This window comes from Marmota monax, unplaced genomic scaffold, assembly GCF_021218885.2.
Source record: "Marmota monax isolate L192 unplaced genomic scaffold, Marmota_monax_Labrador192_F-V1.1 WCK01_AAM20220418_F8-fsc00102, whole genome shotgun sequence".
Lineage (NCBI taxonomy): Eukaryota > Metazoa > Chordata > Mammalia > Rodentia > Sciuridae > Marmota > Marmota monax.
Window position 1 is genome coordinate 2,083,147 of NW_026692494.1, and position 25,243 is coordinate 2,108,389.

Genomic DNA, 25,243 nt, shown 5'->3' on the forward strand with positions numbered 1-25,243 from the left:
GGCACATGCCTGCAATCCCAGGGGCTCAGGAGGCTGAGGCAGGAGGATCACAAGTTCAAAGCCAGCCTCAGCAAATTAGAGAGGCCCTAAGCAACTTTGTGAGATCCTGTCTCTAAATTTAAAAAAATTAATAAAGGTCTGGGGATGCGGCTTAGGGGTTGAGTTCAATCCCTGGCACCCAATAAAGGGCGGGGAAGGAAATTATGACACACACTGTAAGGTTGCTCAGCCTCAAGATAGAATGCTCAGTGGGCTAGCCAGTCATGGAAGGGCAAATGACCCCCTCCTGAAGCCCCCAGAGGTTAGACCAATAGAAAGAAAGTATCCTGGGGGTGCCAGAGGTTGGGCTGGGGAGTCAGTGCTTAACCGGGGCAGAGGTTCAGTTTGGGAAGATGAGAAAGTTCTAGAGATGGGTGGTGGGGTCAGCTGCATGATAATGCAAACATACCAAGTGCCACCGGTTTTTACACTTAAAATGGTTACAATGGTGTATCAGTGTGTCTGTTTTACAACACACACACACACACACACACACACACACACACACACCATCCTACAGGACTTCCAAAGCACCAAAGTGGCCCCGTGCCTCAGGTAGTCCTCTGCCACAGCTCCACTCTAGGTCCAGCCTACGTAGAGGCCTTGATTGGAGCCTCAAGGGGTCTAGGCTCAGGCTGAGGTCCCATAAAAGTAACATCTGACAAGGCACAATCATCTCTTTACAGGAGAGGTGACCAGGTTTCATAGATTATGTAACTTGCCATGGCCACCGATGAGGACAGGCTGGGATCCCCACAGGGAGTCTGGATCCAGTGTCTTTTTTAACAGAAGGGGCAGTGAACAAAGGCCCTGGATCAGACCTCAGCACAGTGGGGACCAACTTATTCTGTGTGATCTCAGATGAGCACACAGTAGGGACAATGCCTGGGAGCTCCTAGAGGAGAGTTCTTGAGCCCTATGTCTGTGCATATCTGTGTGTCTGTGTGCCCCTGTCTGTCTGGGGCAAAGTGGAGCTACCCTTTGGGAACTGACTCAATAGTGCACACCACACACCATTCAGCACAGAGTACCAGCGCACAGTAGGACTAGCCAAGGGTGTTATGGCTTGATTATGAACTGTCCCCAAAGACTCAACCAGATGACTGGCTGATGAGGGCTCTAATCGCATCAGTGGATTAATCCATTTGATGAATTAATAATTAGAACGGATATTGGAAGCTGGTAGAAAGTGTAAGAGGGGGACCTAGTGGAAGGGAAGGAGTCTTACAGGGCATCCCTGGGGACTATATCTGGCTCCTTCCTCTGTGTTTCAGACTTGACGACCTCGAGCTGCTGCACACAGGACAGATGATCGCACAGTAGGGACAATGCCCGGGAGCCCCTAGAGGACAGTTCTTGAGCCCTGTGTCTGTACCTGTGTGTCTGTGTGTGCCCGAGAGGTGACACCCAGCTGCTGGGAGGCGAGCAGCTCTCCCCCACCAGGCCCTCCCTCACCTTAGGCCTGAAGCAACGGAGCCAGCCAGCTGCAGGATAAGGCCTCTGAACCCATGAGCCAAGAGCCTTTCCTCCTCAGGTACTTGTCACAGCAACGAAAAACTGCCTGACCCAGGGAGGCAGAGGCCTCAGAAACCTAGCAGGGATGGGGTGGGGTGTGTGCGAGAGGGATCCCAAACAGCTTTGGAACCTGGTGGGTGCAGGGAAGCATCAGCAGAGTGGTGGGAGGATAGGCTCCAGGCCAGTCCAGACCCCTGGGCACAGAGGGTGGGTGAAGTGCCTCCCAGACCCAAAGACGGCATGAGGTCACTTCCAAGAGGTGAGTTTACTGGGGGGACACAGTCAGTTGAGGGTCATCAGTGCAGCACTGCCCACCCCTTGGGGCAGGGCAAGTCAGTCCAGTGTGAGGGCCCTGGGCCCAGGGGCACCCAGGAGTGTCACAGGCATAGCAGCAGGAGGGGGCGCCAGCTCCCCAGGCCAACTCCAGCCAGGTCCGGAGCAGGGGACCCTGTGGAGGTCCTCAAGTGTCTGTAGCTGAGCTAGGAGGCTCCTGGGGCAGGAAGCGCCGGTGCCGGAGGACTGTCTTCTCCTCCTCCTGTGGGGACAGGTCACACAGCCATGTCATCCACTACAGGACCTGATACCTGAGGCCGCTGAGTGCAAGTCAGCATGCCATTCAAGGTTAGGGACACCCAGCTTGAGGCATCTCCATGCCAGCCCAAACCTGAGTCTCGGGACCCACCCCCTCAAAACTTTCACCCCAGGGCTTATGTTGCTCCACAGAAGCCCCAAGGTCCTGAGGGTCATCACACACTGTCCAGCAAGATGACACTGACACTTCATGCTGTGCCCGCTGCCTCTCCTGCACATCTGTGATCCAGTGAAGGCTACTCAGCAGGTCATCCCAAGTGTGAAGCCCCACAATGTCACCCAACACGTGTCATTCCCAGCCCAGACCTCGTGTCTGCGGCAGAGTAGGAGGCCCCTGGGACAGACAGCACCCACCCACCACGTCTCAGGGGCCCCTCAGCCCCGTGTGGGCCTGGCCTCGGGGCGTGGGCTGCGGGCTCTCACCATCTCTGAGGCAGTGCTGGGGCTTGCGCCCTCGGGGGAGCCACCTTCGTCTCTCGAGCAGTCGGGTCCCGCGTCCTCCTCATACTCCGTCAGGCAGTCCGACTCCTCCCCTGGACCAGGGAGTGGGCGCAGGTGAGCTGAGACCGAGGGTCTGCCGTCTCCAGCCAGCCCGCCCCTGGGGGTCCCCGAGCCCCTCACCATCAGCACAGCCGTCGGAGACATAGCTGGTGGGGGGCTCAATCCGCGACACGATCTCCGCCAAGTCAGTGAAGCCAGAGCTTGGGAAGGCGAGGACCTGTGGGCGGCCCTGGTGAGGCTCTGGGAGTGGGGTCCGCGGGCCTGGGGCTCACAGGGGATCCCGGGACAGAGCTCTCAGGAGCCAGTGCATGTTTGAGGGGCTCAGGGAAATCAAGGGATGCACTGAGTCACTTGTGGTCTGGGGGAGAGCCAGAGGAGCCCTAAGGGGAGAGGGTCACAGGGTCACAGGCTCACGTCGGCACGGCGGCTCTCGTTGAGGTCTGTAGAGCGCCGGTCTGTTAGCATCTTCTCGATGACATTGCCCCGGCTCCAGCCTCCAAACACGGCCTTCCCGTACTGGTAGCCCACATCCTGCAGGAAGCAAGGGGGCTGGGGCCATGCCTGCCACCCCTCTGCGTATCCCATTCTGCCTGCCTCTTCTCTGGCCCCTCAAATGCCTCATGCTCTAGGAAGTGGGCATCTGAGATTAAACCTATTTCAGAGTCAGCCATCTGTAGCACACTGGCCCCTCATCGCCCGTCCGTGCCCCCACCCAGCATTACCAACCTCTCCACTTATTTTCCTCTCAGTCCCATACAGTGTGCAAGGTACCAAATGACCCAGGAGGGTGCGAGCAAAAATATATCCAGGTCTGCAAATATGCAGGACATTTGTGGATATCACCATCCCCTGTGCCCAAAGCAGGCATCACTAATACATCACAGCATATGTTCTCTGAGAGCCCAGAAAGGATATCAGACATTTATTACTCAGGGCCTCTGGTCACTATCCAATAGTCAATTCCAGTTGGCAGGGGCTGTGACATATTTCAGGGTCAACGGCATATGATACACACTGCTTATCCCTTTCCCACACCTGTGGCAGGCATTACTAATTGATCACCACTCACATTCCCACCCACACAGAAATGGCATTAGAAATCACTACAGTGCTTCAGGCAGGGCAGCTGGCACATAACAAGAAACTTAGCTCAAACACAGAACATGCTCAGCCATACTCCTGGGTACAACCACTGCAGACATCACTAATCCATCCGTGATCTCTTTCCCAGAGGTTCCAGATAGAGCCCTAGAATCCGTCCCCTCACACTGGTCTCATGCCCAGCAGGCAAGAGTCTCTCCACCCGCTCACATAGATCTGGTCGAACTTCCCGAAGTCCATGGTCTTGAAGCAGTCAATGGGTGGGCGCAGGTACTCGCAGTAGGAGCTGGACTTGACGACCTCAAGCTGCCGCACACAGGACACATACGCCAGGCGGGACTGGATCTCTGCCATGTCTGGAACCTTCACCTTGTCTGCCCAGGGGTTCAGCCGCTTCCACAGCAGCCACCAGCCAGACAGGCTGTCCCCATAGGTACTGAGGTCTGTTTCGTCCTGGCTCCCCACGTCGATGGCGATGACTGTTTTGGCACCCATGCTGCGGGCGATGTCCGCTGTGGGGCCGGGGAGTCAGCAGGCTGCTCCCCACCAGGGCCCAGGGCAGGGATGTTCAACCCAGTCCCACAAACACCATGCAAATGGTCATGCAAAAGGTCATGCAAACGACATGCAAATGGCATGGAAATGCAAGTTGAGGGATGATGGGGGGGGGTGTGAGGGCCGAGAGGATGGTGACGTCTGTGGGCCTGTGTGGGTATGTCTGTGCCCCTGGGAAGGCCCCCAAATGGGCCTGGGGCACAAAGATATGTCCTATGGCTACACCCAGCCCAAGAAGACACTGAGTCTCCATCAGACTTTGAGCTCACAGTGCTGGGCGTGTGTGTCACATCCACATGAGGTGCCTGTCTCTGGGTGTACCTGCCTCTCTGTAGCCATGCCTAGGCCTGTCTATGTTTGGGTCCACATGTGCCAGCCCCCCTGTAGGTGTGTGCTACTGCCCGTGTGTGTGCTGTGGCAGTGAGTAGTCTGTACAGTGCATCCGCAGTGGTGGCAGGAGTGCAGGGCCCACAAAGAGCCACAGAAAAATAATCCAGCTCTGTGGGCCACCATCTCTGACCCAATGATCCAACTCTGCTGCTGTGGCACAGGGAACAGGTGAACGACTGGGCGTGGCTGTCCCAATACAATGTCCACCTACAACATGCAGCACTGGCCTGGGGGCTGCAGTTTGCTAGCTCCGGGTCTGTGGGACTGCGAGCCTAAGCGTGGCCACTTCAGGTCTACCTGGGCATCATATTCCAGGGGCATGAGATTTGATGTGTGGGGATGGTTACTGGGCATTGAACCCATGGTGCCTGACTGCTGAACTACACCCCTGGCCCTTTTTATTTTTGAGACAAGGTCTTACTGAGTTGCCCATGCTGGCCTTGAATTTGTGATCCTTTTGCCTCAGCCTCGAGTTAGATGGGATTACAGGTGTGGCCACTGCACCTGGCCCAGGGGTGTGAAACTTCTTTGGTGCTGGGGATTGAACCCAGAGGTGCTTAACCACTGAGCCACACCCTCATCCTCCTTTTATATTTTACTGAGAGGGTTTTATAAGTTGCTTAGGGCCTCGCTAAGTTGCTGAGGTTAGCTTTGAACTTGGGATCCTCCTGCCTCAGCCTCCCAAATTGCTGGGATTACAGGCCCCCCTGCCCATGCCCAGCGAGGGGTGTGAACTTTCTAAATTGTACACCTGCCTGCCTCTCATCTGTACTCATAAAGTCAGTGTGTGTGAAAGAACACGTAACCTAGTCATGTAGGTTCCTAGTTCTATCCACACATGTACACACATGCATGCTGGATGGCGTATGCGGGATGAAGGTGACTACACTGGCATGTGCAAACAAATGCTGTTTCATCCATGCACGTGTTCATCCGTGCACACAGGTCTATGCAAACATGTGTGGGTGCTATCTACCACATGAACGCATAGAGAACACACGGGCACGTATATCTGGTGTGCATATGTAAGAGTCTTGATCCCTGCTACGTGTCATGTATTTGTGCATAAACCTGTCCCTTGTGTGTGTGCCTCCACTTGTGTCTAACACAACACACAAGCACACAGATGTACTATGTGTGTGGCTGCACACACTGCTATTCACGGGCACATCAGCTATCTGCTCTTGTCTCTGTGTGGGCTCGTGTCTCTGTGTGGGCTCGTGTCTCTGTGTGGGCTCGTGCATCTACACCTTGCGGGTTTGAGTGTGTCCTCTTTGAGCCCACCTCACACTCCTGCCTGCTTAGGTCTGCAAGTGCGTGTGCCAGCGAGTGCGTGTGCAGTGCGTGCAGGCAGCCACTTGCCTGGCAGGTTGTTGATGTAGCCGCCGTCCATGAGCAGGTGCCCATCCTTCGGGTCGCACAGCGGGGGCAGGTAGCCTGAGAGCGTCATGCTGGCACGCACATACCGCCACAGGGAGCCTGCCCATTGGGACACACAGACACAGACACGCACAGACACGCTCAGACACGCTCGGAGGCCCGGCCAGCCCCGTGGGCTCGCTGACCTGGCACGTTGTTAACGTAGCACCCGTCCACCAGCAGGTGCCCGTCCTTGGGGTCGCAGAGTGGGGGCAGGTAGGGGCAGTAGGAGGCACTGGCTCGGACGTAACGCCAAACGCAGCCTGTGGGGACGGCGGGAGGGGGTGAGGTGCCTGACAAGCCTGCTGGCTCCCCACCCCTGAAGATGGACATACCTGGGGCCTCTCGGGCATTAGTGGGTGATGGTTAGTGGTCGGTGGCTGGGCCAGGGTGGACGGTCACTCGTGTTAACAACGTCCCAGACGCTCAGCTGCCCTCCCCTAAGTACCCCCCATTCCCACACGGCCTCAGCCGTTTTAGCAGGGCCAGGTGGGACATGACCCACCATCTTTGTGGACACGCATAGCTGAGGCGGTGATGTCTGTGGTCACGTTGAAGTATGGCAGCCACAGGTCCTATGGGGACAAGGACCAAGGTAGGGAAGGGGAGGGGACACCCGCAGGGAGGGTGGCAGGGTGGGGCGCGAGGGTCAGTGTACCTCAATCTGCTTATCTTGGAAGACACGGTGGATGCTGCGGTTAAAGGCCGAACCCGTGAACATGGAGGTGACGGGGTACGTGAGGTCCAACACGGGCTCCAGCACCGAAGTCATGCTCTAGGGGCCAGACGGGAGTCACTTGGGGTCACAATGGGATCGTGAGCCAGGAGCATACAGGGATGGTGACATAGTTACCCCTGACCACTAACAAAGTGGTCACTAAGGGTCTGGATTGCTCTAGCTTGGGGATGGGAACTAGGGTTGCTAGCCAAGGAGTCACAGAGGTATCTCTATATAGGGTCCAGGCAGTGTCCACAAATTAAACCAGGAAGGGTCACTGAGCCTGGAAACCCCCTCCCTACCCATGTCAAGTTATGGTGGAATCACAGGTCTCAGTGTTCCTGGATATAACGACCCTCACCCCAGTACACACCTTGGCCCATTCCCGGGCTCGTTGCTTAGTGCGGCTGGCACTGCGCTCCTCTGCGTACAGAGCCCCAATGAAGGAGCCGATGGATGTGCCACCCACCAGGTCAACTGGTACTCCTGCCTCCTCTAGTGCCTTCAGCACCCCAATATGTGAGCAGCCCCTGCAGGGGAGGAGGGGGCAGCTGGAGATCCGCTGGGCAGTGCCCTCAGAAGCTCCCCAGATCCCAACTGCCCCACAGCCAAGCAGCCTCTACCCCTGGGGTTCCCCAGGGACTAAACTCCGCCCCGCAGGCGCCCAGCCCCACCCAACGAAGCCTATGAACAGTCCCCGCCCCTGGAGCTAGCTCCCCGCCACTCACCTGGCCCCACCCCCGCCCAATACCAGGGCAATGGTGTTTCCAGTGAGCACCCGCGCCAAGCGGGAGAAGTCGCTGTGCCGGTCTGCGCGCTTGGAGAAAACCTTCTCATAGAGCTCATGCTAGGACGGAGGATTAGAGAATGGCAGCCATGGTCAGGGGCATGGGGAAGGCGCAACCCGGCCCCAGCCCCCAACCCTGTCCCCAGAGGCCACGCTCCGCCTAGGGCCCTCACCAGCTTGGCAGGGCTGCGGCGGGAGAAGAGACGGCGCGGACAGCGCAGATGCAGGTGCCCCGAGCACCAGCTGCGCATGTTGAGCCACTCCACGGTGCGCGTGGGGCCGGAGCCCTCCTCACGGTGCAGCAGCACAAGCTGCTTGAGGGCGCGCACTGCCGTGTTCTCGAGCATTTGTTCCAGCTGCCGGATAGGGAGAACGGAAGGTCACCGTTTTCCCCACTTCTGCCCAGCCCAGCCTGGGTCCCTAGACACCAAGTCACATAGGTGCACGTGGCCTACGGGAGGGCAGGGATGGGGTCCTGGTCTGGGGTCACTGAGCATGGCTTGCAGACCTGGCCGAGAGTGGGCTCCTGGTCGCCCAGGCCCACAATGAGAATACAGTCAGCCTGACGCAGGCAGCGCACGGTCCAGGGCGTCAGTGAAGCGTCTGTCTGGTAGAGCACTATGCGGTGCGCATCCTCCTGCTGCGCCAGCCACCCTGACAGCCGGAACTCTTGGATGCTGGGATGGGAGGGCAGAGGGTCATCTTGGGACTGTCTGGGGTCATGAACCCTCCCCTCCCACAGATCCCATGGCTCCACTGCTGGGGGAACTTAGACACCCAGGCCCCCATAATGGAAGTTCACACCTTAGACTGGGATCCACCCCACTGTCTCCCAAATGACCCATGGGTGGGCTGCATGCTCCTTGATTGAAAGCCTCCAACCAGACCAGAGTCTGAGGCTCCAGACATGTCCCTCACCCTCTTGGTTCTCCTCTGCAACGCCCCCCACCCCCGACACACCTATCCAGCGCAGAGGCTCCCAGGCGTGCCCGGATGATGTCACTGTTGAGGAGGAGTGTGGGACCTAGGGGTAGGTGAAGAAAGAAGGTTAGGAACCTTAGTCAACAGGCTGGAGCCTCTCCCGGGAGAGAGCACCTGTCACTCAGCATGTGGCCCGGAGCCTGTCCCCACACACTCACCCAGTACCCAGCCCATATTCACTGCACACAGCACAGACCGGCCGGCCCCAGTGACTCCCAGCCTGCTTCGCCCACACCCCTTCCCTCACTGACCAATGGCTTGCAGAGCGTGCTGGAGCTCCAGTGTGAAGGCCATCATGGGCACCTCAGCACACACAGGCAGGACGGCCACTGTAGACAGGTTGCTGGCTGGGTTGGTGAGTTCCGAGTGTGGGGGGACTCCCAGCCCGGAGCCTGCTGAGAACCCAATAGACGAGGTTTGCCGTGCAATCTGCGTCTGGAGAGATGGACCTCCTTCTCCTCCATCCTCCCCACTTACTCCAGGCTGCAGCCCTCCTCCCAGGCTGCGCCACGCCCTGACACCACCACACTGCAGGCCAGGGCTCCAGGCCTGGCCCACACCTTCACCCACCTCTCTGGTTAAAGCTTGGACACCTAACCTCCACTTTAGGCAGTAATCTCTTCAATGGGACCATTGCACGACTCTACAACTACTCAGATTCACTGAGGGTGTGTAGAACCGCCATTTCCCCACCCCATTCTGACGTGGACTCCGGCATCCAAACACAAAACCATGAGGAATAAGCACACCTTTACCACATCTTCCCTCCCAGCTTCTCCACTAACAACCGGCACGGAGCCAGCAGCCCCCATTTCTTGCCTAGCCCTCAGCCACTGCCTCCTCGCTGCTCAGCTCTCCCCTTCTGTGACAGCCTTAAGGTCCAATGCCCTTCAAGGTTCCACACCCCTATGCGACTTGCCCCACCCCCATCTCTCCCTTCAGTCAGTCTCCTCCTAGCAGTGCTTCAAAGTCACCAAGCCCTGTGCACTTCACCTTCCGAGTTCTTTCCCATATCTGGGCCCTGTCTTCAGAAAAGCCTCCCTCCCTCTCCCTCCGGAAGTCAGGTGGCATCATGGTCCCATCTTGCTTTTTCACTGTACTTGTCAGCTCCTGACATCTGTTCTTTCTCTTAATTTTAACGTTATGTCTTTCGTGCCACCATGGCCCCCATCCTCCCAAGGGGAACCCAATGACAGGGCCGAGGGGGAACTGGGTTGCCATAATGTAGAACCTTAGGCCCACATTTTGGCACAGCGCATTCTCCCAAGTATTCCAGTTCACAGAAACCACAGGCTAGGACGGCAGCGCGCCAGGAACTTCGGCAACCACCTCCAAGCGCACGCTGAGCCCTGTACACCATCGCACGGGCTCCACTGCCGTCACATCCTATGACGCCCTTCCCAGAATGGTCAGGGTGTGGACTCCATTCCAGGGGCAAACTCATTGCTTAAGACTCTGCCTGGAGCGCTACGGACACTTTAGGAGTCCATAAGAAGCGTCCAGGGGTCCAGGGCTCGGTTTCCCAGCATGCACAGGCATCCGAGCTCCAAGCCCCAACAAGCATCGGATCTCAGACTCCACCTCTGGTGTCAACCCCACAAGATTTACGCACTGAATGCCACTTCCCAGCATGCCCTGGGTGCCGAACCACATCCCCCAACAAACCCCAGAAGGGTCTGCTCTCACCTGGGAAGGGTCCTTGCAGCTGCTGCAAATTCCCTAGAATTTTCTGGCTTAACAGGTGGATAAGGCGAGTCACAACCTGGGGGTGTGGAGACCAGGGATCCAGTGAAACCGGGGAGTGACCGTGCGGACCCCATTCTTCCCATTTCTACTGGGGTGTCTGGGGTTCCCTTTACCACCCCAAGATCCCCACCCTCAGAAGCCCTGCTTTAGGTCCCACAATCTAGGGCCTCCACTCCCATCTTCCTGCCCACAAGAGGCCACACCTGTGGGTACCGACGTTTGATGTGGCCCAAGGTGCCCTCTGGGAGCTTGGCCAGCTCTGTGTCGCGCACTGCGTGCACCGTCGTGGCTCGCGGCTGCCGGGTCAGCGCCTCAACCTGTGGGCCACGTGCGTGACTGGGGCTGCCTGGGTCAGGAGGCCCGGGAAGGGGAGGGGAAGCCAAGCGCAGGCACCCGGGGCCTCACTACCCCACCCACGGGGTCCCCCAACATGGAAGTGGAGTGAATCATGTCTCGCCCGCTATACATAGTGCTCCGGAGATAGGGACAGGACAGAGATTAGATTAGATTAGTCTTCTGACTCTGGCTCTGAACGTACACTGAGAGTGGAATACCTCAAGCTCCTCCCCGTGAGGTGGGGAAGTGGGTGACTGCCAACAGAGATTAGGGATGATGGGTACTGGGAGGCCTGGACTAGGAGAGTGCAGGTCAGGGATGGGGCCTTGCTCACCACTCCGATGAGGTCCCCACGGCCATACTCCCCCACCAGCTCCTTCTTGCCACTGCCACGCTGGATGACGCTGCGCAGCCGCCCATTGAGTACTATGTAGGTGCAGTCAGAGCGGTCACCCTGCCTGGGGTGGGGATGAGAGGGGTGGGTCAGGGAAGGTCGGGGCCTTGGCGTAGGCAGGCCCTGAGTGGAAGGTGGAAGCTGCGGTGCTACACCTGTACAACGCTCGTCCGGCCTCCACTGCCGTCCAGTCTATGGCAAAGTCCATCTGGCGCACAAAAGGCGACATCCTCGCGGCCACCGTGTGTGCAGCGCTCAGCACCACACTGGGCTGTGCACGCATGATCCTGCGGGCAACAGGAGGGTGTGCACGGACTGGGGCCCCCTGAAACACCTCAGAGGGAGTGGAGAAAGTGGGTGACAGCTTGGGGGTCAAACAGGAAGGGTTCAAAGCTATTTTATTTTCAGTGGTACTGCAAATTGAACCCAGGGCCACTGAGCCACATCCCCAACCCTTTGGTATTTTATTTTTTGAGACAGGGTCTTGTTAAGTTGCTTAGGGCCTCCCTAAGTTGCTAAGGCTGGCTTTGAAATTGAAATCCCCCTGCCTCAGCTTCCAGAAACACTGGGATTACAGGCGCACACCACCATGCCCAGTTACAAAATTACTTTAAAAAGGCATTGAGAGGCCAGATCTGGGAGCTCCCTTCTGCCCCTCTGGGACTGGGGTGGACAGATGAGGTCTTTGCTTCTCCCACTACTGAGAGGAGTTGGGTTGGGTTGGTCCCAGCGCTCTGCCCACCCAACCCCGGGCCCAGTCGTACTCATAAAAGTCAGACTTGGAGATGCGCAGGAAGGTGCAGTCTCGCTGGGCACGCAGTGTGAAGATGAGGGGTTCCCCGGTGAGCACCGCCAGCTGCCCCACCAGCTCCCCTGGCTGTGCCACGAACAGACACACGTCCTCCGCCTTGTCGATCATGCGCTGGTATACATGCAGGCAGCCCCAAAGCACGAAGTGCAGGCTCACATCCTGTGGGACAGGGGCTGGGAGATGAGCACAGACCCAGCCAGCCACAGCACTCCCTCCCCAAATCCAGGCCAGCGCACCCAGGGAAGATGAAAGAAGGATATGTTAGGAAGGAAAAATAAAAGGAGGGAATATACTAGATATGAGCAACAGTCTTCCCCTGGTATCCACCTGTAATTAGATACCAGAATCCATGATGCTCAGCTGAGTTTCCTATACAAAATGGTAGGTGTAGTTCCATCTAGTCTGCACACATCATCCCATAGACCTCAATCATCTCTAGATGACTTATAATAGCTAATACAATGTAAATGCCGTGTAAGTGGTTGTTACACTGTATTGTTTAGAATACAAGCACAAGAAAGGTCTGCACATGGTCCATACAGACAACTATCATAGGCCTATCTACATTTTTATCCTGGTTGGCCAAATCCACAAATGTAGAACCTGCAGGTAGCACAACTATGATGTAACTGCCTGAATCAGCACTCGACAGACATTGCCAACAGATCACCAAACTCAATCCAGATTTTTTTTTCTTTTTTTTTTTTTAAATGATTGCTATTTATTGTATGTAATTTTTTTTTAATATTTACTTTTTAATTATAGGCGGACACAACATCTTTGTATCATTGTTTGTACGTGGTGCTGAGGATCGAACCCGGGCCGCACGGATGCCAGGTGAGCGCGCTACCACTTGAGCCACATCCCCAGCCCCCTCAATCCAGATTTAAGCTCATTAATTATTTTCTAAACAGTGGGAGGCTGTAAAAGCTACATAGGGAAGGCTGGGGATGCAGCTCTGTGGAAGAGTGCTTGCCTAGCATGCACAAGGCTGAGTCAGATCCCCAGCACAGAAAATTGTATGTGTGTGTGTGTATATAAGTGTATACATACACACAGACACACAACTCAATAATAATAAAAAAACATAATCGGTGGGCTGGGGTGTGTCTCAGTGATAGAGTGTTCTATGTCAAACATGTGTGAGACCTTGGGTTCCATTCCTGGCACTGCAAAAAAAAAAAAAAGATTCATAATTTTAAAATAGGCAAAAGCTAGGAAGAGTCTTCTCTAAACAAGCTATTCAAGTAGCCTATGAACACATGAAAAGAGGATCAAAATCACAAATTAGGAAAATGCAAAATAAAACCATAATGAGATATCACCTCATACCCAGTATGATAGCCAGAATCAGAAAGTGTTAGGATGTGAAGAATTTGGAATCCTCAGCACTGCTGGTGGGGATGTGAGTGGCGCAGATGCTGGGGCAAACAGTCTGGCAAAAGTTAAAAACAGTCTCCCAAAGCTAAAGATAGAGTGGCCATATGAGCCAGCAATTCAACTCCCGGTATGAAACCAAGCAAAATGAAATGGTATAGTCTATGCAGAATCCTCTCCATCAGCTTCACAGCAGCATTTCCACCAAAGCCGGAAAGTGGAAACTGTTCGTCAACAGGCAAGTGGACAACCAGCACTCCATCCATAGAATGGCTCATTCAGCCAAAAGCAGTGAAGCTCTGACACATGCCACAGCATGGGGGAACCCTGAAAATGCCACACTCAACAAAAGGAGCCTGACACAAAAGGCCACACATTGCATGACTCCATTTTACATGAAATGTCCAGAACAGGCAAATCTAGAGAAAGTAAACTGGCCGCACAATTCTGTATTAAAAACAAACAAACAGTTAAGAGGTTTTTTTTTGGGGGGGGTAGGGTTAGGGTTGGGGGGGTTGAACCCAGGGGCCTTCTACCACTGAACTACATACCTATTTTTTTGTTTGTTTTTTGACAGGATTGTACTAAGTTGCTGAGGCTGACCTTGAACTTGCAATATTGCCTCAGTCTCTGGAGTTGCTGGGATTGCAGGTGTGCATCCTCACTCCCGGGTGTTTTGGGGTTTGTTTTTGTCCTGGATATAGACCCCAGGGCCTCCTGAATGCCAGACAGAGTTTGGGGCAAGTACTCTACCACTGAGCTCCACCTTAGCCCTAAAGTTTGCCCTTTAAATTGCATGGGAGGTGCATTACAGCTGACCAACACAACCCCCCCGCCCCCTGCTAAAAGTCCTCTTTGCTCCTCTGCAATTATTTCCCTTGATCCCTGCTGGTTTCCTTTTGTTTCTTCTCCCTACAGTGCGCTGGAAAGTATGTTATGTGCCTATTTTAATTTTGGGGAGAGGAACCTGGATCTCCCACATGCTGGGCAAGCATTAACCACAGGACGTTCACACAAGCTGTTCTCTGCCTAGAACGACCTTTCCTGCAGCTAAGCAGTTAACTGCTCTTCATCATTTCTCCTTAGCTTGGAGTCCTAAGAGAGGCACCATCCTAGAAATAGGGGTGAATCCTTAGCGCCTAGAACATCTCCTTTGTAGCAACCAGCCTGAGGATTTTACGAGGGTCTGGGTGATCCTTTGAGTCATGTGTCAGAACTGCAGCTTCCCCTAAGGCAGAGTCCACACTGGTTTTTCCAGCCTCTGTCCAGTAGGCAGCACAAGGTATGGGACACAGCAGCTGCTCAGTAAACAGAGGTTTCTCTTTCCTAGCATCAGCCTGACCAGCCAGACACCTCCTCTTTCCACCCCCATAAAAATCAGGAATTGAAATTGTCCTGAGAAGGAAAGATCCTACCCTACCTACCATGCCACCCTGTCTGGCACCCAACAAAGCTCCACCTGCCACAACATTCAGGGGTCCTTGGGTAGGACACAGCCCAAGAGTATACACACATACTTGCCTGCTAGAACCTTCGATGACAGAATTCCAGACCCGGATATACACAGGCACTACCAACCATAGGCTACCACTTGTCAACACACAGAAGTATGTTATGTGCCTGTTCAGTTCTCAGAAAGCTGGCTGTGCTAACAATGTTCACAAGGGGCCTCTAAAAACCTGTTTGACCACAGATCCTATTTGCAATACAGGCTGAGTATCTCTTATCCAAGATGCTTAGGACCAGAAGTGCTCTAGATTTCATTTTTTTTTCTGGATTTAGATATTTAATACGTAATTAAATATATTAGGGATTGGACCCAAGTTTAAGCACGAGATTCACTTGTTTCTTACACACTTAAGGTAATTTTATGTGCTATTTCTAAGTTATCTGTCTTGACTACAGACCTTCCGGTGAGGCCAGGTGTGAGATTTTCTACTTGTAGTGTCAGATCAGGACTAAAAAGCTATGGATTTTGAAGCACTCTGGGCTTTAGATTTTTTAGGTTAGGGATGCTCAACCTGTGTAGAAGCAAATTTTTGCCACACGCATGTTAGACATAGCACTAGTCTCCAGGATATATAAAGAACTAAAAAAACCCCAAAATAAAAAACCAAAAAACAAACAACCCAATCAATAAATGGGCTTTAGAGAAATGAAAATCAAAACTACTCTTAAGATATCATCTCACTCCAGTCAGAATGGCAGCTATCAAGAATATATACAATAAGTGTTGGTGAGGATGTGGGGAGAAAGGCACACTCATACATTGCTGGTGGGACTGCAAATTGGTGCAACCAATCTGGAAAGCAGTATGGAGATTCCTTAGAAAACTTGGAATGGAACCACCAATTGACCCAGCTATCCCACTCCTAGGTCTATACCCAAAGGACTTAAATCAGCATACTACAGGAACACAGCCACATCAATGTTCATAGCAGCTCAGTTCACAATAACTAAACTATGGAACCAACCTAGATGCCCTTCAATAGATGAATGGATAAAAAAACTGTTGTATATATACGTAGTGAAATATTACTCAGCATTAAAAGAGAATAAAATTATGTCATTTGCAGGTAAATCAATAGAGCTGAAGAATATCATGCTAAGCAAAGTAAGTCAATCCCAAAGAAACCAAAGTTTGAATATTCTCTCTAATAAGTGGATGATGATCCATATTGGAGGGGAGCTGGGAAAAATGGAGGAACTGTGATTGGGCAAAGGGGAGGAAGGGAAACGGAGGGAGCATGGGGGCAGGAAAGATGGGGGAATGAGATGGACATCATTACCCTAGGTACATGTATGACTGCACAGATGGCGTGACGCTACATTGTGTACAACCACAGAAAGGAAAAGTTGTGCTGCAATTGTGTACAATGAATCAAAATGCATTCTGCTGTCCTATATACCTAATTAGAATAAGCAAATAAATACTTTTTAAAAATTAAAAATAAAAACACCTGTATAGAGGTTCCATGAAACCATGTGCAGCTGGCTACACCAGTGGGGTCACCTGGAGTGGACACTCCCTTATGCTGGCCTGGGTGTTCTTGCATCCCAGGCATCTACCCACTGGCAACCAGAAGCACCACCCATGTCATGACAATCCAAAGTCTCTTTCCACTAGCAAACGTCCCCCGGGGGGCAAAGTCTCATCTAGTTGAGAACGGCTGGTCTGAAGTTTTGGAGGGAGGAGGACAGAGTGGTCTCTAACAAAGCCTAGAAGACCTAAGCAGGCCTTGGGATTGCAGACCTGCATGGCCTCTTGAGGGCCAGGACAGGGCTGGGTTAACTTCAACAGTGTCTCAGATAAGCAGGGCCTAGGGCCCTGCACTGCCTCAGCCTGTCCCCCAGGGACTGGGAACAGTGGGCTCAGGCCTTACGCAACATCCTCTTGGCAAAGGAGCTCACCCTGTGATGAGCAGCTCCAGAAGTCAGCAAGACTGCCCTATCAAGTGCCAGAACCCCCAGCCAGCCAACAGGGGGACTGCCCACCTCTCTCACCCAGAGGCGGTACTGGGGTATCAACACCTTGGTCATGTCACTTGAAGTGTCACCCTAGCTACCCTTTTCCCCACCACTGTGAGTTGCTGCTGAACTTTCACTCCCTTTCCTGTGATTCTCGTAAATCTTGCACATTTCTGAACACTATTTCTGCTTATTACTCCCATTCCGCAGGCTGAGGAAGCTGAGAACCTTCTTGATCACTTGCCTAATATCATACAGTGTCAGATCAGGACTAAAAAGCTATGGATTTTGAAGCACTCTGGGCTTTAGACTGGAGTCCTAAGAGAGGCACCATCCTAGAAATAGGGGTGCCAGAGTTGGGGTTTCACTCTGTGCGACTCAGAAGCTCCTCCTCCGCACCTCCTGACCATGAGATCATGGCCAGGTGGGCTCCCCTTGGTGGGTCTTGGTTTCCTGGGACACAGAGTGGAGGGGTGAATAGGATACACTTTCCCACACCTCCTGGTGCTTCCAGGAGACACTGGAACCCACCCCTGGGGCTGGCTCATGGTTTCCAGGTGCTGATTGCAATTCACACCCCTTGATTGAGTACCTATTGCAGCAAGGATCAGGGCTGGAAACAGACAAGATGACGGGGTGCACTGTAGGATCACATAGTCAGAGAACACGGGCCATAGAAGATCCAGGGCAGGTGGGAGAGATCTAGGGGCTGGGGCCCCAGGAGAAAGGCCCCGGGGGCTGGAGGTGAAGTGCTGCTGGGTCCAGAGGACATGGTGTAGGGGAGGAGGTAAAGATCACAGGATCCAAGAGTTAGAGGCTGATCACAGGATGAGGGTCTACCCCATGGAGTTAGGTGTCAGTCATCAGGTCAAAGGTCGGGGATCAGGTCAGAGGGGTGCATGGGTAGAGGTCAGGGCTCAGTCTCACCTGGTCCCCCTGGCGGGCAATGACGGTGCCAGCTTTGGCGTGATGCAGCAAAACTCGGCTATTGAGGAGGGAGGGGTCCTGGGGAAGGAGAAGGGTTGAGAGGGGCACAGTTAGGCCTCCCCTCCCCACCACCAGTCCCAGACCTCCCCCGCCCCGCCCCCCCCCCAGCCACCTACCTCAATCCGCATCAGCTTGGCCAGTTCCCGCTTTGCCGCTTCAAAGATGCTGCTTGTCTGGCGGCCCTGGTAGGGCCCGAAGGGGCAGCCACCGCTGGCTGACTCGTCCTCACAGTAGCTGTACTCACAGGCGCCTGCTGGCTGCTCCCGGGGCTCCTGAGTTGGGGTCTGCATAGGGCAGGGCCCGTCACCTCTGCTGTGCCCTCCCCAGCCTCCCTCCTTGGGGGACGACACCCTTGGTCAGTCCAGACCCAGGCCAGGGTCCCAGAAAGAAACTGCGGGGCAGAGAGAGGAGCAGGGGCCTACCCGAGCAGGGGCTGCCTGGGGCCCTCCAGAGGCCTCTTCTTGCAGGGATACAGAGATCCGGCCACGTTCATATGCCATGTCGAAGTCAGAGCGGGGGCCGCCCTGCAAGCCTGAGTGAACGGGGGACAGCAGAAACGGTAAAGACATGGCTGGGTGCAGCTCGGCAGTGGACACTGCCCCAGCATGTGTGAGGCCCTGGGTTCCACCCCCATGCCACAAAACAAATAAATAAATAAACAAACTCAAGAGTGACCACAGCCATATTCTAAGACCAACCCCAACTCCATGTGGACTGCCACAGCCATGGCCGACTAATGGATGGCAGACATGACTTCTCTGCCTCTGCATCCTTCTCAACACAGCTGGCAGAATGTCATCCCAGTGAACACCCAGAAAGAAGGCACCCAAGGAAACACTGTCAGCATCCCGAGCCCACAGGTTAGTACTGGAGGCAGCCCTGCCTGAATTCGAATCCACAAGCTCAATGCCTCACCCCACACGGAGCCCCCAGCTCCAAACCTGAGATGTCCACTGGCATGGAGATGCAGCGACTCAGCAGAGGGGCTGGGGGTGCTTCCAAGGATGTGGGCTTCGTGGGGTCCCCTGGGGGAGACCTGTGATCAGACCCCGGCCGTTGGAGCCCATGGGTCCAGAGCTAGGATTAGGAGGGGGGCCTGCAGAGGGGTCAGCTGGGAGTCCCTAGGGACTGGGGTAATAGGAAAAGTGACCCCAGTGAGTCCTTGAGGCTGAGGTTGGGGATTCCTGACCAGACAGAAGTCAGACCTAGATACCCAGCTAAGGGGTGCCTAGGGGAATGGAAAGGTTCACGTCGAGTCTGCAGGACTCAGTAAAGAATTGGGAGCTGAGGCAGGAGATTAGGCTGGGCTGGCCTTCAGCCCCTGGGGGTCACCGTGGGTACCTATAGGTCCAGGCAGCGAGGACCCAGCGGGGTCAGGCGGCCGGCCAGGGGTTTCCCGTGGCTCCTCGGTAGCTGATGTGCTGACCATCCTCTTGGAGCCACGCACTGGGCTGGTGCGGCTTGGGAGGCCAGGGCTAGGGAACAGGCGTAAGGGCTGGATCTCCTGTCGGGACAGAGAGAGGCTTGTGGCATGTCCCAGGAGTCCCATCCTGCACCCGAACCACTGTGCTCCTTCTCAACTCACATGACTGAAGAGCTCATTGGTCAGACCCAGGTAGTTGTGAAGCGCCAGGAAGGTGACTCTCTGCAGTCTTACCATGATAATCTGTAGGATGTGAGGGGTGGGGCCAGCAGGCTGGGTCATGGCTGGGGCCAGAGAGGGGAGCGGGCTAGGGCTGGGCGAGGCAGTTAAGGAGGAGTCAGCAGCTGGAGAGGTCTGCTGCCCAGGAGTGATAACCACAGGGTAAGCACAGCAGCTCCAGGCCTGCTGGCTGCCGGCTGCTGAGCTGTGCCCCACCGATGCCTGGGACCAGTTGGGGTGGAGGTTAGTACGCGAAGTGGGGCCCCTGGGGCGTGTGGAGCGAGACTAAAGGCCTGCTGACCTGCACCACTCGCACCAAGCTCTCAGGGTACTTGGTGAAGACGGCAGAGAAGGCCTCCACAGGTAGCCGAAGCACGGTGGAGTCACGGGCTGCCCGGGCAGACACGGTCCGCTGGGGATGCTGGTGACCCTAGGGCGGGAGCAGGCACGAGGAGAGACAAGGTCAAGGGTTGGGAGCCATCTCACCGTTCCCCCAATCCTTCCAGCCAGTGCTTTCAGGAACCACCAGCAGCAAGCATCGGGGCCAATCAGAGACGGGTGTCCTCATAACCAGCCTCCCTCCCAGTCCCAATCCCGCTGCCCACGAACAGTCACTCACAGTGATGACATCCAGGATGCTCAGGAGGCTGTTGACACTGTCTCCAGGGACCACTTCCTTCACGACACACTCCTTCCCATCCTGAGACACAGGGACCACTGACCACAGGTGACCTCCCCTGGTAACTGGCATCCCACCCCTGACCACACCACCGGCCCCCTCTGAACCTACCCCAGTGATCACCGAGGCCCCTCCCTGAACACACCAGACCTCCCTACCAGCGGTCGTCTTCGGTACTTCTCACTGTCACAGATCACCCCAAAGGGCCTCCCATTCCCCATACCCTCCCTAAGATGACCATCTCTGCAGACCAACAGTAGTGCCTGACCCCAGGGTCCATCTCCAGTACCCAGCTTCCCGTGGTGGCTCGAGCGTCCCACTCACAGGCCCTGGCAGGCAGAGCTCCAGCAGCCCATCCTGCACCACGTAGATGCTGGCATCCGGCTGGCCTGGCCGGAAGACATAGTCCCCCTGGCCGAGCCGCTGGAAGACCATGTGCCGGCACAGCTCCAGGAAGAGTGGCTTCTCAAAGTGGCCCAGCACCCTGTTGGATGGGTGGTAGAGGCAGGGAGACACAGGGGGTCAGACAGTCCCAGTGCTGCAGGCCCCTCCCACACCACCCTCGCCCCAACACTGACCGGACATTCTTGAGCATGTATAGCACCTCGGAGGGCAGGTGGGAGTTGGCCAGGTCACCCTCAGTCAGGTCAGCCTCCAGAACTGCGGGCGGGGGCTCCTTCCGCTGAAGTGTTGGTGTCTCTTTCTGGATACGCAGGATCCTGGTAGGAGGAGGGGGTGAAGTGGGGAGCAGAGAGAGGGCTCAGGCAGACCTAAGGCCCTCAGAGAGCCCTTCCTAGAGTTCACATGGAGCGCACTCTGGCCCACTGGCCTAATCAGGCCCGTCACCTATTTCTGTAAATGAAGTTTTGTTTGCACACGGCCACATTTGTTCATTCACAAATCTACGGCAGCTCTCACGCTACAACAGCAGAGCTGAATAACTGGGACAAAGACCGAATGTGGCTTGCAAAGCCTAAAAGGCTTATTACCTGGCCTTTTACAGAAAAAAATGTGTGAATCCTGATATCAAGCCCTGACACTGCCCTTCCACTAGTCATAAGTCCCTAAAATGGACCCTCTAGTTCTCTTGGCAGACCCTTGACATAGCTTCCAAAACATGGGCAGACCTTAGAAAGAAGGTCTGTTTGTCACAAGAGCCCTGAAATTTTCTTTCCAATAGCCATAGAGTAGATTCCTGAGACAGTCTTCCTAGCGTGAGCATGCCTCTGAGGTTGCTTCTGTTAGATAAGACTCCAGATACAGTCTCCATATTCTCTGTAAAGATCCTTCAGGTTAAAAAAGAAAGAAAAGAGGGGCTGGGGTGGTAGCTCAGTGGTAAAGTGCTTGCCTTGCATGCGTGAGGAACTGGGTTCGATCTTCAGCACCACAAAAAATAAATAAATAAAATAAAGATATTTTGTCCATCTACAACTAAAAAAATATTTTTAAAATAAGGGAGAAAAGAAAAAAAAGAATCAAAAGATAAAAGTTTCCTAAGATACCTCTTCTTTTTGGGTCTCAGGGACCCTGAAACAGCCTCTCTGAGGCCACAGAGATCCCTGGGATAGTCTTCATGACACATGGAGAATACAGATACAGCACCTCTCATCACGCAGAAGGGTCCTTCTCCACAAATTGAAGTTTCTGCTGTGATAGCCCTTCTCCTAGCACAAGATCCCTGAGACAGACTCTCTAGAATCAGCAGATCCATGAGTTAAACTCAGGGATGTAGAGAAATCTGAATACAGTAATTCTTCTGACAAAAGAGATCTTGAACTAGCCCTTTCTCAGGTCACAGAGTTCTGGGATAGCCCTTTGACAGTCATTAAGACATTAGGGTAAACTGGGCACGGTAGTACATGCCTGTAATCCCAGTGACCGGGGGACTGACACAGGAGGATATCAAATTCAAGGTTAGCCTCAGCAACTCAGCAAGACTCTTAGCAATTTAGTGAGACCCTGACTCAAAAAAATTTTTTAAATAATAATAAAAATAAAAAGTATTGTGGATGTAGTTCAGTGATTAAGTACCCCTGGGTTTAATCCTCAACACCAAAAAAAAAAAACAACAACAAAACAAACAAAAAAAAAAAACATCAGGGTTGCTCCTGAAGGGTGTGCAGACAGGGGATACAACCCTCATGATGTAGAGAAACCTGATATTAGACTCTCTACTGATCCTGGAAAACCTAGATAGCCCTTCTCAAATCACAGGAAGCCTTGCAATGCTATGGCTGGTCATGCTGAGTCCTGGGATGACCCCCTGGTGTGAAGGACCCCTTAGGACAGACACCCATGATGCCAGGACCCCGAAAGCCAGCTCCCAACTTAAATATATATCTGGAAGAGCCTTCTCAGACACTTTGAGATAGCCCTTTGATGCTGACAGGGGCCCCTTCCTATAATTCTAGTGAAAGAAGATTTTTGAGATAGTCTTCCGAGAAGAAAAATTCCCAAAACAGCCTCCTTAGTGTTGGACACCCGAGGCAGATGACAAAGAGATGCCTTGTGATGTATAATGACTGCGGAGATTTTTCTAACCCCTGGAGAATGGAAGCTAGGGGTAGTTCCTCTAGCAGATGACAGAAAGATTTGAGGTCGACTGCAATAAGCCTTCTAGTATGGGGAGACTTCAGGTGTGGATCCCTAAAAACATGGCAAATAGCCTTCAGCGATAACCCTGTGGTTAGGGGGACACAGCTGAGATAGCCCCAAGAACAGAGACCCCACACATATGTGTGATAAACAAGAGCTCTGACATGACCTCTCAGAAGACAGCCCCAGGATGTCCCTCCTGTGTGGGAAGATTCCCAAGACAGTCCACGGGGCTCAGCGAACCTGATATCTACACTTTGGTGTATATAGCACTCAAAAGGCCCCTGAGACAGCCCCCAGGCACACCCAAGACAGTCTTACTTCTTGGCAATGTTGAGCATCTTAAGTTTCTTCTTCATACGGGGACGGGAAGTGGTGGAGACAGAGGCGTCCACCAGGGAGGAAGTGGATTGTGACACCTGGGAGAATTAAGGGGAGGACGGGTCAACTGAGAAGAGGGGAGCCAGATCCAGGAGCCCTGAACCAAGATGGGTAAGGGTGTCCACTAAGAAGTGTAAACAGGGAAAAGGCAGGGCCCCTGTGCGGTCAGCGCCGGCCTCAGGGGGTCCTGGACTCACCTTCCGCATAATCTTCCGGCCATAGAAAAGCACTTTGTCCCTCTTCCGGAACCGATACCGGGGGCCTTCGGGGGCTGGGGTTTCTGGGGATAGGAAGGGAGAGGGGCGCTCTGAGCTCTGCGCAGACTCCAGCAACTCCACCTCTACTGCTTCGGAGACCCGGGCTTTTTGGCTCCCCATCCCACAGTCCTCCCGGAGGGGCCCTCGGGGTCTCACTCGGCACTCGCAGCCTCCGCACCACCAGGAGGATGAGCACCGCCGTGACCAGCACCGCCACTCCGGCCCCGATCATCACGCCCAGCACCTGTGGGACGAACGGCACTGGCTGCGCACCGCATATCCGTCCGGCCGGGCCCTCCTCGGAGGGGGCAAAGACGTCCCGGGTCTCATCCCACTTCGCCTCCGCCCCCGAGGAGGTCGTATTCAGCTCGTGACTCGGTGTCCCCATCTGCAGAATGGGCCAGCGCAGCTCCCTTCCCGGGGGCGCGACTCTTTCCTGCGGCTCCGCGGCTCGCGGTGCACGCCGGGAAACGTAGTTCCGCCCGAACAGACAAGATCTCGCTATCGCGGGACCGCGATGGCGCACGCTGAGCACGCTGGGAGTTGTAGTCCCTTCACAATCCCACCCCTTACCATTCCAGTTTGCAGCGGGGCCTCCATTGACTGCTTCAGGCTGGGCAGCAAGTCTGAGAGCCCAGAGTCCTGGGGAATCAAGGAGCAGAAGGAACCCGCGCAAGTCGTCAACCTGAACCTGCCCCTCCCCTGCCTCAGCCCCGCCCTTTGCCTGAGGTCCCGCCCCCTAGGTACCTCCGGCTCGGGTGGCTTCTCCATTCACTTAGGGTTGAGTGGAAGCGGCTGGAGGGGCGCTGGGGAACGGAGGGATAGGGTAAACTGACCTCCCGACCGGGCCAGGGAGCGAGGCGGGTCTCGGCTTCTTTCCTGGCTCCCTTCACCTACGAGTAGGGCCGATCAGACGCCCCGCCTGTCCAACCCCACCCCGAGGCCAAAGGGTAGCATGGCACTGTCAGCAGCCCGCAGGCAGGTCCCGCCGGGCATGGCCCCTTCCGGCTGGTGGCCCTTATACCGGCGTCTCTACCCTCTGCAAGATTGATCAACCTTGACCCACGGTCTCTTAGGCTGCATCCCTCCTTCGTACTCCCTACAAAAATCGGATGTTTCACCCCTGGAAACCGGGGCCCTCAAGCTACGGGGTTGAGAGGTCGGCTGGACACTTGGCTCTTGGCCTAAGCCTGCCCCCGGAAGGACCCAGGACCTGGGGCGTGAGGGAATACTGTCGGGGGCTCCCAAGGAAGGGGTCCTGGGGGTGGGTTGGCCTCGAAAGGTGCCAATGGTTTACGCTAGGGTCTACTGTCACGTACCCGAGAAGTTATGGGGTCTGTGGCGGTGCGGAGCATCACTGGGGCTCTGGGAATGAAACCGGCGCCATTGCTGGGAGGCGTAACCAGGGACGCTGGGATTATTGGGGGAGCAATGGAAAGTTACTGCGAGATTCTGAGGAATACAAGACTACTAATGGGAAAACCGGGCGCTGGGTGGGTACGTTACTGGGGGCCTGGGAAGGACGCTCCTCGGAAGATACAGGGTAATGCTCGAATCTTACTGGGACTTTCCGGAGACGTTGAAGGTATTTCTGGCGCCGACAGAATATTAATAGGAAATCAAGGGAATCACCGGGCCCTGAGACGTTACCTAGAAAATTCTTAAGTGTCTACTGTCCTTCCACCCCAGGCGTACCTGGCTACAGTGCGGAAACACCCGCAAGGAACTAGGAGGATGGGCGCATTAGAAAGTCGGGACTCTTAACAGGACAGAACTTGGGAAAGCCAAAGCTCTCTAACCATACTCAAAGGGGACGTCCCTACTGGGCCGATGGAACCCGGACTCACCCAGGGGCCGCAACCGGGATCCACTCGGCGCCACCGCTAGCTTTCCGCCCGGCTCTGCTCGCGCGGCCCCTTTAAATTATTCGCCTCAGGACTAGCGCCAGCCCCGCCCCACGCCTCGCTAGGAAG

At 54.8% G+C, this 25,243-nt stretch overlaps 1 protein-coding gene across 10 annotated transcripts; it reads right to left on the minus strand.

Moving 5' to 3' along the window:
- Positions 1-1,800: 1,800 nt before the first annotated feature.
- Pnpla6 (patatin like phospholipase domain containing 6) lies at positions 1,801-25,227 on the minus strand. Of its 10 annotated transcripts, none has more exons than XM_046443876.2 (36): positions 25,118-25,227; positions 24,590-24,681; positions 24,018-24,076; positions 23,844-23,912; positions 23,427-23,514; positions 23,211-23,293; positions 22,954-23,051; positions 20,616-20,756; positions 20,362-20,521; positions 19,978-20,058; positions 19,660-19,788; positions 19,302-19,382; positions 19,058-19,220; positions 18,658-18,741; positions 18,139-18,248; positions 17,833-18,000; positions 17,657-17,734; positions 11,838-12,043; positions 11,229-11,360; positions 11,014-11,137; positions 10,547-10,660; positions 10,284-10,359; positions 8,849-8,992; positions 8,577-8,640; positions 8,125-8,293; positions 7,790-7,972; positions 7,558-7,676; positions 7,203-7,359; positions 6,770-6,886; positions 6,617-6,686; positions 6,055-6,171; positions 3,958-4,259; positions 3,061-3,177; positions 2,767-2,863; positions 2,569-2,678; positions 1,801-2,089 (listed from the first exon to the last, which is right to left on the minus strand). In XM_046443876.2, the coding sequence occupies exons 3-36, from the start codon at positions 24,039-24,041 to the stop codon at positions 2,015-2,017; spliced, it is 4,050 nt and encodes a 1,349-aa protein (XP_046299832.1). In that variant the 5' UTR covers positions 24,042-24,076; positions 24,590-24,681; positions 25,118-25,227; the 3' UTR covers positions 1,801-2,014. The 10 variants fall into 10 exon arrangements, with proteins under 10 accessions (XP_046299832.1, XP_046299833.1, XP_046299836.1 ...); XM_046443877.2 differs by having other exon boundaries at positions 8,849-8,989; positions 24,018-24,163; XM_046443880.2 differs by lacking the exon at positions 6,055-6,171 and adding an exon at positions 6,258-6,374 and having other exon boundaries at positions 8,849-8,989; positions 24,018-24,163.
- Positions 25,228-25,243: the final 16 nt, after the last annotated feature.

Excerpts from the sequence above, each read along its gene's own strand:
- Pnpla6 (XM_046443870.2), bottom strand. The coding sequence starts at position 23,658 with ATGGGGACACCGAGTCACGAGCTGAATACGACCTCCTCGGGGGCGGAG. Across the intron at positions 10,661-11,013 it reads GTGGGGACCTCATCGGAGTG|GTTGAGGCGCTGACCCGGCA; the intron begins GTGAGCAAGGCC and ends CGTGGCCCACAG. Across the intron at positions 10,360-10,546 it reads TCAAACGTCGGTACCCACAG|GTTGTGACTCGCCTTATCCA; the intron begins GTGTGGCCTCTT and ends CCACACCCCCAG.